Source organism: Eublepharis macularius, chromosome 1, assembly GCF_028583425.1.
Source record: "Eublepharis macularius isolate TG4126 chromosome 1, MPM_Emac_v1.0, whole genome shotgun sequence".
NCBI classification, from domain to species: Eukaryota; Metazoa; Chordata; class Lepidosauria; order Squamata; family Eublepharidae; genus Eublepharis; species Eublepharis macularius.
Genome location: NC_072790.1, coordinates 136,137,343 through 136,157,692, shown reverse-complemented (window position 1 = coordinate 136,157,692; position 20,350 = coordinate 136,137,343). Strand labels below are relative to the sequence as shown.

General features: G+C 40.5%; 2 protein-coding genes across 3 annotated transcripts in view; one reads left to right on the top strand and one right to left on the bottom strand.

The window, feature by feature from the left end:
* The window catches only part of PLG (plasminogen), a 50,681-nt gene extending 37,728 nt beyond the window's left edge, over positions 1–12,953 (top strand). For both annotated transcript variants that reach the window (XM_054970156.1, XM_054970148.1), the window contains exons 16-19: positions 5,263–5,403; positions 6,723–6,829; positions 10,504–10,649; positions 12,126–12,953. In XM_054970156.1, coding sequence (XP_054826131.1) covers positions 5,263–5,403; positions 6,723–6,829; positions 10,504–10,649; positions 12,126–12,290 — 559 coding nt within the window. In that variant the 3' untranslated portion in view covers positions 12,291–12,953. The remainder of the gene's footprint in view (positions 1–5,262; positions 5,404–6,722; positions 6,830–10,503; positions 10,650–12,125) is intronic.
* Positions 12,954–14,658: 1,705 nt separating this feature from the next.
* SLC22A3 (solute carrier family 22 member 3) overlaps positions 14,659–20,350 on the bottom strand; it is a 56,107-nt gene continuing 50,415 nt past the window's right edge. The window contains exons 10-11 of the mRNA XM_054970169.1: positions 18,458–18,557; positions 14,659–17,920 (exon numbers count right to left, since the gene is read on the bottom strand). Of these exons, the coding sequence (XP_054826144.1) occupies positions 17,866–17,920; positions 18,458–18,557 (155 nt within the window). The 3' untranslated portion in view covers positions 14,659–17,865. The remainder of the gene's footprint in view (positions 17,921–18,457; positions 18,558–20,350) is intronic.

Here is a 20,350-nt window from a genome sequence, read left to right as displayed (position 1 = left end):
CCAACACCTTTGCAAATATTTTATAGTCATTATTCAACAACGAGATTGGTCTGTAATTTTTGACATTGGTCAAATCTTGCCCTTCCTTCGGAATCAGCGATATATTGGCTTCATTCCATGAATCAGGAATCCTTTGATCTTGCATCACTCCATTCATTGCCTCTTTCAGGAAGGGCGCCAGTTCATTAGCCATCACTTTATAAAACTTTGCCGTTAGTCCATCTGGTCCTGGCGCCTTTCCTATTTTCGTTGATTGTATAGCTTCCTTTATTTCTTCTTCCGTCACTTCCTTATTTAATTTCTCTTTCCATTTTTTAGGAATTGCCGGAATTTTCATCTTCTCTAAATATTCCGCTATTAAATCTTTGCTCACTTCTTTTTTTTGGGTACAGTTTTGCATAGAACTTGAAAAAGGCTCTACTAATAGCCGCTTGGTCCATAAACATCTTATCATCTTCTAGAATTTTGCTTATGATTTTCTTCTCCTTCCTTTTTTTTAATTGCCACGCCAAATATTTCCCGGGTTTATTTGCGCCTTCAAATGACCTCTGATTCAGCCTCTTTAAATTCCACTTTAATTCTTTGTTGTCCATTGCCGTCAATTGTTCCTGCAGAATTTTAATATCCTGATATATTTTCTTTTTCCCCGGTCTTTTCTTAAGTTGTATCTCTTTGGCTTTTATTTTATCCAAAATTTCAGATCTCTTTTCCTCCTTTTTCCTCCTACTTCTTGCATTCAAGTCTATTAGTATGCCTCTTATCACTTCTGGTTTGCAGGGACTTTCTATATTTTTATCTTGACTTTTTATAATCTCAGCGCTCTCATATGTTCCTTTCCTTTCTCCCTCTTGTCCTTTACTTGATTTAAACTCTGGTTTATAAGAATAGTCTTTCTTTTCACGGCAATCCCAACCTCCTCTATTAAGTGTTAATCTATCTGCCCACTCTGATGCTTGGTTGACATTCTCTGGAAGTTTGTCTTTAACCAGAAGTCTGATCTCTGAAGGAAGTTGAAATAAAAACTGATCCAAAATCATTAGATCCCTTATTCCCTCTTTAGAGTTAACTTTGGCAGATGAAATCCATTTATCAAAATAGTCTTTCAGTTTGGCACTAAAATACTTAAATGATTTCTCTTTCTGAGGCACTAGGCTTCTAAACTTCTTTCTGAAGTAATCAGCACCTAGCCTAAATCTGTCATATACTGCCTCTTTGTATTCAGCATAAACAACAGGTTTATCTGAGGGAAATGTGTTGTAGATCTCAGCCAATTCCCCTCTAATTAAGCTGGGTAAATACTTCATATATTGTGTCTCTGGTATTTCCCAGTTCTGAGCAGATCGTTCAAAAGTGGACAGGAAAATTTGTGGATCTTCTCCTGACACATACACCATAAAATCTTTTGAGGTAACTCGAGGTAAATCAGCTCTGGGTTCACAGTTTCCCACCTTTTTGTCCCCATTCTTAAGTCTCTCTCTTTCTAATTATAATCTTTCAGCTTCCAAACTGGTGTGTCTTTCCATCTCTTGAACTCTAAGTTCCATTTCAGCTTTCCACTTTTCCCTCTCAAATTGTTTTTGTTCTATTTCAGCTTCCCTTTCCCTTTGTTTTTGTTACATTTCTGCTTTCAGCTTTTCCCTCTCAAATTGTTTTTGTTCTATTTCAGCTTCCCTTTCCCTTTGTTTTTGTTCTATTTCAGCTTCCCTTTCCCTTTGTTTTTGTTCCATTTCAGCTTTCAGCTTTTCCCTCAGAAATTCTAAATATTCTGGATTAGGGTTGTACATTCTCTCAGGGTTTCTCTCCTCTGCAGTTCTACTTGGCTCCACTGCTCTGTATCAGTATAACTCTCAGTTCTTCTACACTTTTCCCCTCATGAGGTAAATTTAACTCTATGCACTTCTGAATGAGAGCCTCCTTTTTCATCCCCATAAACTCTGCCATTTCTCTTTTACTTTTATTTCCTTCTACAATTGTACTAAACTTCACCAGATTATGTTCTGTCTTATAAATCCTACTAGTTCTTCTGTGTCTTTCCTTTATAACAGTTCTATATTCCTCATAGGATTTAACTGAACACTCTGTCTCCTTGGCTATCTGTCCCTTCAGAATGCCTTTCTCTCAGAATGTTCCTTCCTCCCAGGCTATTATATCCCCCTTAAAATTTGTCTTCTCCTCAGGATGTTTGGAATCCCACCGCTATACCTCCACTTGTTATGATCTTCACTTTCTTTGGGGTAGATTTTTCTTTTAATCTTCCCCTTACACCCTCTGGATAGTTTGCTGCCACCAGGAATGTATTATTCCAAAATATTTTATTCAAATTTCCCCTTTGGTAACGTGTTTAAGCATCAGGCTCCTTCATGGTTCTATGTGGCCCTGAGGATATGAATGGGATATAGCAATGACAGCTACACTGGGATATAATAAAACAAAATAAATGTTTATTTTTCAAGAAGCGTATTGGTTTCATAAAAGTAGTTCTTAGTTCTTAAAGTTACTTCATTTACTCTCATTCACACAGCTGGCCTCTCTTTCCCTGACTGACTGTCCTTTCACAAACATGCTCAGTTCAGGTTCCACACAGGTTATATTTCTCTCATAAACACTCCAACATATTCAGGCAGCACACAGCTAGCCTGCTTTCTTCTGACTCTCAATCCTTTCTCTCTCAGGCGCACACACAGTTTGCCTGCTTCAAATAGAATGAATATATAGTCTCACAGACACACTCAGTTCAGGCTTCCACTCAGGTTGCCTTTCCCTCACAAATACATGAACACACTCAGGCTGCACACAACTTGCCTCTCTTGCCCTAACTGAACCTTTTTCTCTCCCTCAATAACTGAAAACTGCCTTCACTCCGCCCACTCTGTCATCAACCAATCGTATCACTCACTCATCTCTCTCTTTCACCCCCACTCTTCACCTATCTCACCAAACATTTAAAGACACATGCACCCATTTCTTGAAATCATTACACCTACGATAGCAGCTTTTGCAAATCATCTTGCTGGGGGGTGGGGCATGCTCTGGAGAAAGCTGACATGTTGGTGAAGTCCTAGTGTCCTTTCAGTGATCTTTGGGGGCGGGCAGCTGCAACTTTGCTAATCGTCTTGCTGGGGGGGAGATGCTCTGGAGAAAGCTGAGAAAGTCACAGCTGCCCACCCCCAAAGATCACTGAGAGCAGGCTTGTGACTGGAGGAGTGATTTGCAAAAGCAGGCTTTCTCCGTCTCTTCAGGCAGCCATTCTAACAGAGGGGAAGGAACAGAAAAAAGGGGGTGGGGGAGAGGGACTTCAATTCCCAGAAAGACTTGTGAAAATGATCAAGTGCCGTTCGCGTGTAAGATGTCACTTGTAGCAAGGCTCTCAGAGAGAGGAGAATTCCAGGAAGAAGCAGGAAGTAGCCTAAGTATACCAATCTGGAAACATGCAAGAAGGACAGAGGAGAGGCAGAAAGAAGGATCTTATTTTGCTTTCTATCTAACTGTCAGATTTGTTGCCCCCGTAGGTATTCTGTGTCTTCTGCCTTCTCTGTACCCAAGACATTGTATTTCCAACCGTTTTTGTCCCAAAGCCCCACACATCACCATCACCCCTGCAGCCACAGTTGTAGCTTTATGAGAATACTTTGCTAGAGGTTCCTAACCCCTTTACTAGTTACTAGAGTCTATTGGTTGAGAATCATTCCATGACAATTCTGAAATGAATATTTTCTAAGAGGCACACATATATCTGTGGCTGAGATTAGAACCACATAAGAAGAGCTGAGCCTTTTTACAAAAAGAAGAGCTGAGCTAGAGCAAACTAAGAGTTCATCTCCTCCAAAATTTTGTGTATGTAGTCTGTCAGATGCTTCCATGACGCCCACAAGCAGGACATAAAGACTGCTTATGAACATGGAGATTTCATTTAAACATCATAAGTGTTGATAGCTAATAGCTAGTGGCCATAACTAAATTTTATAGGAGCAAATTCCATAAATTGTGTATGTATGTTTTAAGATTTGTGAGCTACCAGCTCACGTATGTTGATTACAGTAAGGGGCAAATGCCATGAAATAAAAAAGGAATCAAACTGAATTTGATCCAGCATTCAGATAAATATATCTGCAGAATAAAGAAAACATTTAATTTAAAAAGTCATAATGAAGATACAGTGTATAAGATACATGCTCAGCGAGCAGCAACTTGGAGTTTATATAGAACGTGATTTGGATTTGGAAAGTTTGGTGGTATGTCTACTAATGTCAGTTATTGAATTTGTTTTTCATTTTTATCCTACATGACAAAAGGAATGGTTTTGTGTCTTAACAACTGTAGATATCACCTGAATGGGCCTCAGAATCAGGAAACAGCTCTGACCATGTGCCCATCAGGAACCCTGTCTTAGCTAAAGGAAGGGAGCCGGTGTGTGTCAATATGAAAAGAAAATGTAGTTAGATGTTAGAAGAAACAGAGAGAGAAGCAGACAGGCACTGCCATGAGATGGCTAAAGCACCTTGGAGTACAGGATCCCTATTACCTATTGCTTTCTATTGTGATATTAATGACAGCTTCTTAGCTGATATTCGCTTCATATTTTGTTTCTTTCCATTTCTAATACCTGTAAAAAGAAGGACAAGTTTGCTTGTTCTAACTTCTTGGTGCAGCTGCTGCTGAACAAGCCTGTGGAGAGAAGTTACAGAGTTTCTTTGTCACAGTTCTTTGTATGTGCCAGGGAAGGATTTCTTGGCTAGCAAGTCATTCTTGAGTTCTTGCTTAAGATAAGCATAGTTTATGTGTATTATCTAACACTGTATGGTGTCAGACTGTAATTAAACTTTTTCTCTAGAAAAACAGAGAGAAAGAAAAATGTATCCAGGTGCCAAAGTGGATAGGGAGAGGGCGGGGGTTGGAATTGAGTCAGATTAAATAAAGGTTTTGAAGAAGGGGAAAGAAGGCAAAAATGAAATTAGCCTACTAATAGTTCTATCAAGTTGGTTGTAATTTTATTGTTTGCAGACTTTGGAGACCTAATGGAAATGAGGATCTTATGAAAATTAGCTGCTGGCTACTTTAATTCACTTACAAGGAAAATATTTAGCAGTTTATAAAACTTGGGGCATTTAGAGGACCTATAAGTGTCAAAATACAACCCAAAATGTTAGAACCCAGAAGGCTCTAACAGCTTTCAGGGGGCTTTTGTCCTCTTCAGCCATGATGAACAGTCATGAATCCTGGTTGTCTGGATATGCTCTTACCCAGCAAAACTCCTTCTTCCAGGTCACGAAACCCTGCTGCTTACAAAGTGGTACTTGGGCTACATAAGGAGAGGGCTACAGAGGTATCGGTACAAAACCGCAATGTTGAAAAGATGTTCAAGGAACCAAGTGGGGCAGACATGGCCTTGCTGAAACTGGACAGGTATCCTTTGGGTCATAGCCCTTATTCTGCTTATTGCCCAATGCATGTGTTATTTTTGTGACATGGTAACTACTGAAGAGTGAAATTGAGCGTTCAACATGGTGAATGACTCCCCTTATAGTTTAACAGTGTGTTCAAAGCAGGAGGGAAGTATTGGGTTGGCATGATTCAAATATCTGCAGGGAGTTGCTGCTTTATGCAAACAGGTTTCCATGTGAAGCAATACTACACTATTCTTTTTCCTTGAGCAATAATTATCAGTTTGCAACATGTGTTGTATTATGTATACATTTAGAGATAGCAACTTGGTGTCAGAAGTGACTTGTATGAAACAGATACATCTAAGAGCCAAGCTACAAGTGACGCCTTACACAGGTTGGACACTTGTCAGCTTACCTCAAGTTTTGATGGGAAATGTAGGTGTCCTGGTTTTACAGCTTGGCTCTCCATTACAGCTGCAAGACCAGGATGCCTACATTTCCCATCAAAACTTGAGGGAAGCTGACAAGTGTCCAACCTGTGTAAGGCGTCACTTGTAGCTTGGCTCTCAGCTTCTGTTCCAACATACTTCTACTGAATGAGAAAATAATGTGTGATCAAAATGGTCTCATATCACAACTTTGGAGTATTAATGTTGAAGACATGAAAGCATTTCAACAGTGCTTACAGCAACTTCTTTACCAGTAGGGTGATATCATCTCTACAGCTTTTCAGATATGTACATCAGAAAATTCGAATGCTTAATCAGCCATCAATCTTTCCCCTCTCCCACATTTCTTAGCAGGCTATCCTCATAAAAGCATCAGATATAAGTTTTCAAAGCAACATCAGGAATACTTACTGATCGGTACCCCCACAACTAGCTTTTGCTGCAAACTTGTAGAACTTAGCTCAGGACAGGAAAAGGTATAGTTACATAGAATACAATATAAGGGTGCTTTCAAACCAGCTCCACTGCTTTAAAAACATTATGTCTGTCTTCACTCAATCTTATGCATATTTTCTCAGAAGTAGGGGTTACTTCAGAGAACACATGCATGTGATCAGGCTTCATGAGATTGCAATTAAAAAGCCCTAGAACTGCATATTGCTCAGTACTGAGGTTTTGAGCTCTTCACCTACACTTGCCTGGAAGCAGCATTTATTATAAGAGAGACATATTCGAGAATCTTAGTATTCTAGGAACACCTCGCTTAAAAAACATTGCTGCTTAAAGGTTCACAATACAGAACATGTTTCGTATGAATCTCTCCAGGATGACTGTAATAGTAGTTTTAAAAAATGCAATCGGCCAAACTTCATGGAAATGTTTCTTTCAGCCCTGTTGAGATCACCAATCAGGTAATTCCCGCATGTCTGCCTTTAGTCAATACCATGGTAGCAGACAGAGCAGAATGCTATGTCACAGGATGGGGTGAAACAAAAGGTGAGTGAATTCTATACTCCAATATATCTAAACAATATTTTGCATTGCCTCTTTCCTACCATTTTGCATCGTCATCCTACCATTTTATTTTCACCTTTCTGAGGTATGACATATAAAGAAGACTTGTGTTGCTTCCACATGGAGGGCTTTTGGGGAGGGGGAGCATCCATACAATGTTGTCCCAAACCTACAATCCTTTTTGAAAGCTCACAAGCAAAGCACTTTTTCACACTGTGTGTAAGGGAATATGATCAATGTTCCACTGACACTAGTGACATTTGTTTTGCCTTAGCCCCTGCACATCCATCATTTCCCCTCTGCCATGGAGCACTTAAAAAAAATCAGTTATTGCTAGATCACTACAGCATAATCACATTATAACAATATATTGCCACAATCTATTTGTTCTCTGAATTCTCCCTATATTTTCACAAGAAGGTCTAGAGGCTTACTTTTTAAAATGAAAACAAATGCTGTGACTTCAGAGGAGCTAATAGATCACAGCAGTAGGTCATTACCAGTGCTTTTTTTCTGCCAGAACATGATGGAATGGAGTTCTGGCACCTCTTGAAAATGGTCACATGGCTGGTGGCCCCGCCCCTGATCTCCAGACAGAGGGGAGTTTAGATTGCCCTCTGCGTCACTCAGGCAACGTGGAGGGCAATCTAAACTCCCCTCTGTCTGGAGATCAGGGGGCGGGGCCACCAGCCATGTGACCATTTTCACTGAGGGAGATTTAAACTTTAAAAAACTCCCCCCTTGTTCCAGCTAACTCAAAGTGACATCATTGTGTGGTCCTGAGTTCCACCACTGAGTTCCACTACCTCTTTTCCCAGAAAAAAGCCCTGGTCATTACAATGTTATTGTATTATAGTGATCTAACCGTTGTTTATACTAAAGAAAGTCTGGAGAATCCCTGTGGTGATTGGAGGAGAAGGGCACCTATGGGGAAGGGATGAGGCCAGGAAATTGTGGAGAAAAGTCACTATAAGAAAGTTTAACAATGTATGTCCTGATAAGGTACTTTGACTGGGATCATTGCTCTCTCTTTGTTTGTTTTTGTTTGTTTGTTTGTTTGTATGTATGTATGTATGTATGTATGTATGTATGCATGTCACTTATAGTCCGTCTTTCTCACTGAGACTCAAGGCTGATTACATAGTGTGAGATTAGTACAATCAATATCAAGGTCATTTCCAAACAGTGTCAAGGACATTTCCATAAACAATGTCATAGGATTTTACAAAGACATAGCATTGGTAAGGATCCAGTACAGAGCTGAAGAATTGCTGAAACTGAACATAACCAATTCTAGGACTGACATTAGATAACATGAAGCACAGGTAGTATGTAGGAGTACATATTCAAAGCAACAGATAATATGCAAGGCAACATAGTGGTGAACTCATTAGTGAAGCATCTGAGACCCCCTCCCTACAATACTTCCCTTCTATCTGAGTAAAAGGCCTTTTTGAATAATTCGGTTTTGCATCGTTTGCGGAAAGCCAGTGAGAGTGGGGTTTTTCCTGACCTCCTCAGGCAGGCCGTTCCACGAGAAAGCCTGTGTACAGGCTGCTGTTGATTTTGCCCATGTGCACACTGGCATCTGTAAGAGACCCTGTTCAGATGAGCTAAGCTGCCATGGAGGGACATAGGAAGGGAGGCAGGCCCGTAGGAACGTTGGGCCAAGGCCGTGAAGAGCTTTATATGTAATAACCAATACCTTGAATTGAGCATGGTAACTGATAGGTAGCCAAAGGAGTGACTGTAGGAAGGGAGTGATGTTCATGCCTCTGCTCGCTCCTGCTAACAGTCAAACTGCAGCATTTTGCACCAATTGGAGCCTCCTAGTTAACTTAAATGGGAGACCAATGTATAGTGAATTACAATAGTCAAGTTTTGATGTTACCATAGCATGGATCCAGGTGGCTAAGTCGGCCATGTCGAGGTAAGAAGCCATCTTCCAGGCTAGAGTGAGATTGTAGTAAGCATTTTTTGTGGCTGCCTTGTTTTTCTAGTAGTAGTTCTGGATCCAGTATAACTCCTATGATCTTGACTGAGTCTGCAAGGGTCAGACGAACTCCATTGACAGTGAGGAGTATAATGTCTTTCAAGATCTCTGCCTTCCCAACAAGCATCACTTCAGTCTTATCTGGGTTCAATTTCAATTTGTTATTTTCCAGCCATTTCACCACGTCTGTCAGGCAGTGATCTAAGATTTCTACTGCATCCTGTGGGGACTTGAATAGCGAGGTACAGAGTTGGGTGTCATCTGCATATTGATGACATCCCACTTCATAGCTGTGAATGAGTTCTCCTAAAAGTTTTACATAGAGGTTGAATAACATGGGAGATAGGATTGCGCCCTGTGGAACCCCACAAGATAGTTCCCATTCTGGAGATAGCTGATCTCCAACAGCAACCCTTTGCATCCATTCCATGAGATTTAAACCAGTCCAGGGCACATCCTTTGATGCCCACTTCTATTTCTAAACACCTCGACAGGATGGCATGGTCTGTTGTGTCAAAGGTTGCAGACAGATCCAGGAGGAGCAATAAAGAGGCATGGCCTTTGTCTATATTTAGACAGATCATCCACTAACACTACTAGCACTCTCTGTCCCATGCCCTGGTCTGAATCTAGACTGGAAAGGGTCTAGAGTGCTAGTTTTCCAAAATGATCTGGAGTTGGTCAGCTACTGCTCTCTCAATCACTTTACCCAAAAAGGGCAGATTAGAGACTGGGTGATAATTGGCCACATCAGTTTTGTCCAGGGATGATTTTTTAATTAGTGGACGGATAACTGCCTATTTGAGTGGCCAGGGGAAGGAGCCTTGAGTTAGCGATTGATTTACAATAGATTAAATGAGATGTGCCTCCTAAGGTTTGGTTTGTAGCTTTGTGAGATGAGGTGCACACTGTTATTCCTACAACATGTAAAGTATTGTACCTAGGATTGTTTGCAGATCATTTGAGGGGGCTTTTACATAGATATTTTATTTTCCACTATAAACATCGTAGAGGGAGAAATCCGTGTGCAACAACTGGGAAGAATTCAATATGTACTGGAAGTCATAGAACAGAGGAAGTTTTGCAAGCTTTATTTATGTTGTGCTAGAAATTGTAGTGAACATTTGACCTTTCTTAGGCTATAATAGCATTCAGATCTCTACCATTGGGTGAAGGCAGAAAAAGGTGACGTGACTTCATTCTTAATCGGCATCCAATTTAGTGCAGATCTAGGGTGGCATGGTCTCTTGTACCCATCTACACAATGTTGCTGTGTAGGAATATGCAGCTGCAGACCATAAATGTCGGTTTGCAGTCCTCCTATTTTCTTATAGGAGGACTGCAAATTTTCTTATAGGAGGACTGCTTCTTATTAGCTTTAGACATGAGACACAGGATGAGTTGTTGGAATTTCATTACATTGCTCAATACTTAGCTAATATTTATTATTGTGTCTCAAGGACATGAGCAAACTAAAATATCATTCATTTCATGCCACGGATAAATGAGGAAAGGGTTCTGTAGAATTAATTGCTTCATATAATAAGCTGAAAGGAGGCGAATTTACTCTGATTCCTTTAACCTACTTATTGCATCCCAAAATGTATATTGTTCAGGAACTGTTTATTCCATTTAGTTACACATTTTTGCCTTGCTTGCAAAGGAACTGGCGGCGATGGTGTTCTGAAGGAGACTGGCTTCCCTGTAATTGAAAATAAAGTGTGTAATCGGCCTGAATTTCTGAATGGCAGAGTCAGAACCACCGAACTCTGTGCTGGTAATATTGATGGCGGTACTGATAGTTGTCAGGTAAGAGTGGCTGATGACAACAGGCTTGACTTTATACAGAAAAAAACTGGGTTTGGGTGTTAAAGGCTTTTTATGAGCCTCGGCAGCTAAACATGCCAAACAGCAGAAAATAGATCTAACATTGCCTTCCAATTGGTTAAATGAGTTGAGATTCAAAATACGAAACAAAGCATCTATCTGATTTTTGGTATCTAATAGAAATACATAATCCCTACTATGTTTGTAGCAGTAATGTGAAGGCTGGAGATTTTGGAGGCAGCTTCCCTTGTGAAGCAGTTTTCACATGCTTAGATTTCAAACAGTTGTTTTGTCACCTGAATTTACTTCTAGGTTGGGTTCTGCTGAACCGCTGATAAATAATTCATCTCGTGATAGATGTATCATGTGTGAGCTTTCATCCCATTTTGCAATGGAAGGTGGCACCAGAAAATATGGTGGGAAAACTACTTTAAGAAGGCTTGACATGTTGGAAGCCTCAGATGACCAGGGTAGCATACAGAAATTGAGATCACTGAGAGGAAAAGCAAAATCGTGTAATTCCATTCAATATAGCTAAATTAATAAGCAGATTAGTCTCTCCGAGTCCTGTATAGGGGCAATGGAAACCTGCACATCTCTTTCCTACTTCCTCGTGTTTTTAACATTTGTGGGTCAGCCATGTAGAGGGGGAGCAGAAGCAAACATGCTGGTCCTGTGCATGAATGACCGTGCTAGTCCATTGCATGTTCACCTCACACGGACACAATGCTTATGTGCATAAAAACTCTGGACATGCATGCTCTGTCCCCATGGTCCAGAATACTGCTTTTTTAATGTTTTTCACCATGGAGAAGAAATCTACTGGTGTAATTCTGTACTTGCTGCATGTTCAAAAAGTGAATGCATGAGGGCAGGGGACCAGGCCAATGTGCTTGTAAATGGACAGGGCTAGTATGCACAGTCCCACTCTCCCCTTAGGCACATTAACCCTGTGCTCAAGATTTTTGTATGTAAAAGGATCCCGATTCTTCGTAATGGAAGTTAGGGATAGATTTAATCCATTAGTAGGTAGAAGAGCCTCCTAGCTCAGGAAGAGAATCAGCTTCACACTTCGTGAATCAGGATTTTAAGGAGAAAAGATGTGCCATTTAATTATGCATTCTCCTTTAAAATGTTAATAAAGTAAGGAGCCTGGTTCTGATCAGTAAAACTGAGTGGAATTTGAAATGTTAATCACCCTCCTTTCTCTGCATGGTCCCAAGACAAATTGAAGCTGCACACGCTAATTCTATGGATGGACAGAAAGATCTTGTCTGTTTGAGCATGAGATGCCACAGGGTCTATAGTTCTCATACCCTGTGTCTGATTGTGTGGGAGGAAAGCAAAATTGTGTAATTCCATTCAAAATGGCAAGATATGGAACAAGTTTGTCAGGAAATGTCTGTATATTTGATTATATTAAATTCCTTCATTTCCCCCCTTCCTTCTCCTTTGTAGGGTGACAGTGGAGGGCCTCTAGTCTGTGAAGAGCAAGGAAAATATATCCTGCAGGGAGTCACCTCCTGGGGTCTTGGCTGTGCCCAGCCCATGAAGCCTGGGGTTTATGTTCGAGTATCTAGGTATATTCCATGGATTGAAAGAATAATGAGTGAAAACCCATGATTTCCTGTTGAAAGCAACACATACAAGAAGAGAGATTCTGGTTGCAATGTTATAAAAAATTACATGAAAGAAAAATAAATATGTAAATCATGTAAGCTATGCAACCAGATAGCCTGGTTTTTGATACCTCCTTTCAACGTGTTTTGTATTCTTCAAAACATATACATCTCATTAGCAAGAAGCTTGGGCTTCTTGAGTTACATACTGTTTTGTTTTAGCTGCCTGGAACTCACACTTCACCATTTCACTGAGAGCTAAAAGAAATAAAATAAGTTCCTTTTATTTACTGTTTTCTGATTCACCAGACTTATATCCTAACTTTAATTGTAATTTTCCTGTATTTGTTCTGACTTCTGTGGGTGGACGAGTGCTCTCAACGAGTGGATTTTATCTTTAGGGTTTGAATTGTATCCTGCTTGCCTATAGTGGAATAAGGAAACATTAGTGTGAATTGGGCTGCATGCAGATAGGGTACACTTTTCCGTTGTCCATAACCTTAGAAATCGCTGCTGCTATCTGTGAATGGTCCAATCAGACCTGCAGCAGGAAATGCTAGGGTGAGAGAGAATACTTTAGTGTCTGTGATGAAAAACACAAAGATCCTAAATAAATACTCTAATATTTAATTGTATTAAATATTAATAAAGTTTAATTTAAGAGTCAGATTTGTCCATTATATCAGTGTCTTTGCAGTGCACCCATTGGCAAGAATACTGGGAAAAAACACCAGGTTTCTTCCATTTGGGCCTTTCACATAGGTCCAATTTGAGGAGTGTGTGAATTTTAACACACGGGATTAAAGTCACATGTCATGAGCATAGTTCCATCACTACATCACATATTTACCTTCAGGTATGATAAGAACCTGATTAAAACAAATTTTATTTAGAAATGTATATACCGCCTCAAACAGATCTCTGAAGAGGCAGCATATACCTTTCTGAATCTGTAAATTGGGTTTTCTAACCTCCTAAAGACTATTAGCTATGTAGTATAGATCCAGTGTTGGTGGTTCTATGCGAAGAGTTTGAAACAAAGCAGTGCCAAATAAATTTTAAATAAAACATTTATTCAGAGAAAACAACTTCAAACACAATACAAGAAAAAATAAAGTGCATTCTCACTAATATTTTAATACTAATGCTAATAACAATAATCTTAGCTTTGACAGCAAAGGCCAAAGAACAGGGCACTATACTTGTGTTTCAGTAAATCCTACAAAGTTATCAAGCAAGCTTAATAGTGGCACTGGCTGATGATTCTAGATGAGGACACAGAGTCTTGTTCATCTCAAAAGATGAATTTACCTGCTTCAGTGGGGCCGAGAGGAGCACTGCAATATGGTTGCTCATACAAATATTCATCTGCATCTTTGCTAGCTATGTGCATGGAAAGCTCTTTCCACAAGCAGATTTTGCCTCGCTGCAAATGGCAATTAATTGATTCTAGACAACCTTAAAATCGTGTATCCCCAGGCACTCAAATTATAGTCCAAATGTAGTCAAAAAGTTGGCTGTTTTCACACGCACCCCGGGAGATCGCGCAAACTTACAGCATGAAGTGTCTTCCTAGCACGATCTCCCGGCACGATCCCCTTTAATGGCCCGATGATGCAGAAAAAGGGCCATTAAACGGGATTGTGCCAGGAAATCGCGCTAGGAAGAAGCTTTTATGCCGTGAGTTCCGGGCGCCTGGCCGTGTGAAAATGGTCCTAGTCCAGAATCTCCTTGGAAATCAAACCTACCCAGGAAATCATGGCCTAATTCTGATTGGGCTCAGGTTATAAGAAGTGTTTTGGGTTTGCTGGATGAGAGAGCTGATGGAGTATGCCAGGGCTTGGATGGTTGTTGTTTTGGGCCTAGCAAAGTGATCCCCAATGTGGTGTCTGTGGGTGCCATGGGGGCGTATCCAAGAATCTTTCAAGAAGCTTACGGAGCCTTCCTGCAGCAGAAGTGACTCTTTCTCCAATGGAAGAGACACTTAAGTTGAAGGAAGACAGGAAGACTTCAAACTTTGCTCACTGGAGTGGTGGTTGCTGATGTGTTTCCTGGCCCCCCAATTCTTTGTTCCTCAAAGCAAAGAGCCAGTCCTGGCTTTCTTCCAACTCACTGGAGCATGTGGTGGGAATTTTTATGGGTGGCTCCTTCCCACCTTTGATGGAGAGAGAGAAACTAGTGCCAGGGGGATCCCAGGGACCTGCCTGCAGCCCTTCCCCCTGTGACTCCTACTCTCTCCCTCCCTGACCGGAGCCTGCCGGTTAGCTCTTTCTTCTTGGGGTCCGTTCTTATGGTCCTCCGTAGCCAGTCGTCCTGGTTTTGGGGTAAGCCTTTGTCTCCCACCTTTAAGGGTACTTAACACTTACACAATATAATGCTAAAGCAGAAGGGTTTATTGAAGCCGGGTAAAATGAAACACAAAGCAGTTTGCTACAATTAGAATACAACTCAAATTTTCAGCTTACAACTTAACTTCTAAAATCCTAAAAATCACTTAACACACTAGATGAATACAGGCAACTTATATTCTAACACTTAAACCTAAGACAACTATAGAAAAGCCTGGGCATTCCCTGGGCTGGAGCTGAAGTGCAGCAGTGAGGCTCCCTAAAAGGGAGAGCCTCCCTGGCTACTTGGCTGGGATGCTCTGATGGTCTGTCCCCAGCCGTCCAGGCTCCACGTGGGCAGGTAGTGTCCCTAGACTCCCAGGTTCAGAGTCCAGAGCTCTCTACAGTGGCTTGTAACCCTCTTATATAGTGGTCCAATGGGCTGTGTGTCGTCACTACTGGAGTGATCCCATTGGCTAATGGACCTGATCCAGGGTGACCAAAAAGACTTGTTTACCTTCTCTGCAAGACAGTCTTAGGACTTCGTTGCTGAAGTCAGCAGAAATGTGCAGTGAAATGTAATGGCTTGTGCGCATGCGTGACTTTTTAGTTCAGGCCTACGACCTTGCTTTTTTTCCCTATCCTTTATAGTGTGCCAAATGTAGCACATTCCTTAGCAGGCTGCTTTGTAAAAGGAGATAAGGAAAAACCGAAAGTTAAGGAAAGAGAAAGGGAGGGGGTTGAAGAGGAGTAGAGAAAAAAAAAACTCTGCTTTTGGAGTGTTTTAAACTGCCGCTTGTAATTTCTAGATGGAATGCTGCTATGGGCCTAGGTCTTTCAGAGCCAAACTCCAAAATTTTCCCACGACAGAGCAGAAGGTGCTTAAGAAGAGCTCAGGAAGCATCAGCTTTGTATTTCCAGGGAACCTCTATTCAGAAACAGTTGTCTTCATCAGAATAGAACACTTGGTTTGGAACCTCCCAATAGTTTGCAATTGGCTCTGGCCCTCATGGCAGCCACTTGAGATGTCACCCACTCAATGCTTTCAAAAGGCTGAAAGTGCTCACAGACTTAACAAGGTTTGGTACTTGTTGTTACACTCAGCAATACCTGTTCAGCTAACATTTTTAAATACAAAAATACCACATAATCTCCATTATTCTCTCTCTTTGTTATAGAAAATTATTAATTTCCCCAGATTCAAAAAAAAATATTTATACATAACAAATAAGTGCTCTCACATATCACATACTCCCCTAATTTCATTCATTTTTTGTAGGTAAGCCATATCACAGGCACTCTGGAAAGATAATGCATTTCACGCCACCTGCTAGGAATCAGAGAAACACACTGCTATTATATCTCCTTGCTCTCAGCAAAACAACAGCCAATCCAGTACTTGGAAGCAAGTCCCAGCATGTTCAATGGGACTTGCTTTCTCATTAGTATGCTTAAGATTGCAGTCCAACTCCCACAAACATTTTCCTTCCATTCTACACTTTTATTTCAGAGAAGAGAGCAGTATTTTGTCTATTGCCTGTCTTCATAAAGACTGGCTTATAGTGGCTGCATTCAGATGGCAAAATAAACACTGTTTAATTTCAGATTTGTCACCACTAGGCACAAGGACAGTTCGTTCGCTGTCTTTGTACACTCCCCTCAGCTCTCCTAATTCCCTCTGCATCTAAACTTTTCATTTTAGAATCCTGGCTTGTAGGAGAAGAACTACAATTGGAGGAGGTGTGTATAGTTAAGACATTATTGCAAGTTGGCAAGTATTCAAGTGAAGTGAGAGGACCAAGGAGAGCACAGCAAACAATTTATGATTGTGAGTCACGACTCACAACCAATGCAATCCCCCAACCTCCCATTGAATAATTAGTTTGTCTTGACATCTGAATACAACCAGTTCTGCTAGCTTAGAACATATCACAAGTTTACAACAGTTCTTGCTGCTGGGTAGAAGGGTCTTTCTTTCAGCCGTAAACAGAGTCTTACCCTTTCAGTGAGCACCTGAGTCTTCAGTGTGGAATAAGTAGTACTTAGAGCCGAAACAGACGATACGAATTTCACGCGTTCTCCACGCGATTGTACTTACATGTGTCTCCCGCGGATTTTGCTGTTCACGCGCTGTCCGTGTATATAATAAGCAATAAATATACAACAGAAACATGCTGAGATTGTGTAAGAATGCTGTTTAATTGGAATTACCTAGCAACTAACTTCTCCCACAAAGAAGAAGGGCATTTCCTACCCAAGTGTGCTCCCTACTGAACTGAAGAGTGTGTTTGCAGGTACATTAATCTGTGGTGTGTGCACAAATGTAGTGTTAATGTTTGTGCGACTGCTGCTGAGTAGTCACAGCAAGAGAATTTTGGAACAAGTCCATAGGACTGCACCTGAGAAATTTGCCAATACATGCTATAGAATAATCAGGAACTAGTGAGATTGTATGCTGTTGCTTCAAGGTGTGTGTGTGTGTGTGTGTGTGTGTGTGTGTGTGTGTGTGTTCAGCCCCAATAAAGTTCCTGAATCTTTGCTTTTTTATAGCCACAAGCTGAGTATATTCTAGACCTTAATACCCCCATCAGTTAGAATAAATGTGATGCAATGGATTGAATGCTGGGTTCAAATTTCTACTCAACTATGATGGTCAATGTACGGCTTTGGCAAATAATTATCTCTCAGTCTCACCTATCTTATACAAGGTTGTTGTGAAGATAAAATGGGATAACCTTCCTCTATTCTACTCTGAAAATATCAATGATCTTTTACTCTTCTTTTAGTATGTTTATCCATTTTGCTTTGCTTCACTGTCACCAAATCCTTAGAACAGTTTTGATTTCATCACAAAATTGTGGACCATTTTAATTTCATGGAATCCAACAGCAGTTAAGTAATTGTTCTCCATAATTAGAGAAGGAATGACCAAAAGACCTAGCAGGTAAAAAAACCCCAAGATTTTGGTGCTGCACTTCGTTGAAAGAAAACTATTACTCTTCCACAAGAGCCACACAGAACAGTTCCCACTCTGGAAACAATAAGCTCAGAAAATATGTTCATCTTTCCAAAGTCATAGGGAAAAAAATTATGTTTATTTCGAATGTCTTTATAGTATAAAGAAATGTTGTACAGTTATTTATTATGACTAAGCCAGATTGATCTTCTCTAGCCAACATGATAATGGCATCCATTGGACATCAAAGTGAGAACCAGATAACTGATGATGCTTTGCCAACACTTGGTAAAAGATCAAATGTATGAGTTGATTTCCTGGTGTTTGCTTTTCCCACAACAATTATTGAAACTGTGGTATAAGAGGAGAAAAAACTTTTGCTTTAATCATGGAAAAAAGTTTGACATATTTTAAGTAAAAATGTGTGTTTTTCAGATCATGCAGCTCATGACATCTAAGGTGGAACTACACATTTCATTCATTCTGTGATCATTTTAAAGGCGTATTTTCTTTCCTAAATGCAGGCATTAAGCTATTTTTTGGAGGAGCAGAGGCTCTCCCTTGAGCCCTTTTTACCCCTGCTGAGAAAAAATACAGATACATTTTCTCCAACAGGGTTAAAAGAATTGAGGGCATGGGGGCAGCATGTAAAGAAACGGTTAAAGATCCCATCTTCCCTCATGCTATTTTGTCCTCTGAAAAAAAAACCCCAGAATCTGAATTTGGAAAGGGGGAAAAGTCTTTAAATGATTATGGAACTAAATGCAATGTGTAGTTGTTTCCTAAGGGTAGTAACAGTTGCTGAAATAGAGTCTGAAAATCCAGTGATTCAAGAATATGAATTTTCAAGAATGCCTATGAGAATATATAAAGACACATAGCAAGTACCTTCGTAATTGTTCCACATCTTCCACTGTCTCTGGAAGGGAAATTCCCTTTGTTTCAGGTAAAAGCATAAGTAGAATCCCACACAGAACACAAAATATACCTGTGAAAAAGTGATGAGAAACGTACTATATTTTTATGCAATTAGAAGTGGTTGTTCCAAAATTCCAAAGGATCATACTGGGTTAGTGTATAAATACCCATTTCTATGTATGGGTTTCCTAGCATTTTAACTTTGTTGACTCATTAATCTTTGATTTGTTTATGCAATGAGAATTCAATCAGAGATCTAAACCTGTTGAAAGTAAATTCTAGTCTTTGGCTGGTTCCACATGGGAAGGATTCTCCATTTCCCTGTCACCGCCATCACAAATGCAGAAGCATTCACAATGACAACGGAGTATCCACATAAGAGTTTTGTGTACAGATCCCTCTATCAGCTACTTTTTTCACTGCATTTTTCCCTTTTCATGCTGCTAGAGGACTTCTGAGTAGTCACTATGGAACTATAGTATAATAACTTTATATAGTATAACATATAGTATAATATAGTAATATATAATAATATAATATAGCATATATTATATAGTATAATAACTTTATATTAACTAGCTCTTATAAATTTCCAACTTGTTTATGGTTTTTAAAAAGTAAGTATCTAGACTAGAAGTGGGCACAAACCGGGATAAAACCAAACTGTGTGGTTTGTGGTTCGTCCGGTTTCACGAACCATGAACTTTCACGAACTTGCCCCAGTTTACAAACCGGTTCATGGTTTGTGGTTCGTGGGGTTTAAATACCCCTTTCCGTGCTGCTGCAAAGTGGCACAAAAAGGCGCATTTCACCCCCACCAGCTTGGATCAGCTGCTTGTCACGGAGATCCTGACAGCAGGGAAAGGGGCATTCCGGCTTGGATCAGCTGCTTGTTGGAGAGATCCTGACAAGCAGCTGATCGGAGGGTTAAATGCCCCTTTCTGTGCTGCTTCACAGTAGCATTCCCTCCACCGGCTTAGATCAGCTGCTTGTCGGGGAGATCCCCAACAAGCAGCTGATCAGGGAGTGAAATGCCCCTTTCTGTGCCGCTTTGCAGTGGCACAGAAAGGGGTTTGGGGCTTGTACACGAACCAAATGAACTGGCAGACCAGTTTGTGGAAGTTTGTTGAAAATGGGCTTCCACAAACCATTGGTTCATAAAGCATGAAATGGCCCAGTTCATGACAAACTTTAGTTCGTGCCCATCTCTAATCTAGACCTTTTCATTTATATTATTTTATTTAGAACATTTATATGCCTCCTTTCCACTCAAATAGGGCCCCCAAAGCGGTGAACAACAAGGCATCAAAACATTAAAAACATTAAAAACAGCATTAAATGTATATATATTGAAGAAAATGGTAAAGACATCTAGATATACAAAAAACACAACTAGGGAGGAGGACCAATAAGAGATTACTGAGGGTATGCAAATTGAAGCAGAAGTCTTTACTGACTGGCAGAAGACAATGTCAGGGAGAAGCAGACACATCTAATTGGGGAGGGAGTTCTAAAGTTTCAGCAGCACAACAAAGAAGGCCCTTTCTTGGATTGACAACAGTATAAACTCAGATGGCAGGGGCATCCAAAGCAGGGCTTCCAAAGATGACCAGAGTGGATGGGCAGTTTCATATGGGAGAAAGTGGTCCTTAAAGTAAACTGGTCCCAAGCTGTATAAGTCAATACCAGTACCCTGAATTGGACCCAGAAGCCAATTGGGAGCCAGTGCAGATGGAACAAGACTAGATTGATATGATCTCTATGACCCACTCCAATGAACATTCTGGCTGCAGCATTCTATACCAACTAAAGTTTCTGGACAGCTTTCAAGGGATAGCCCCACACAGAGCGCATTGTAGTAAT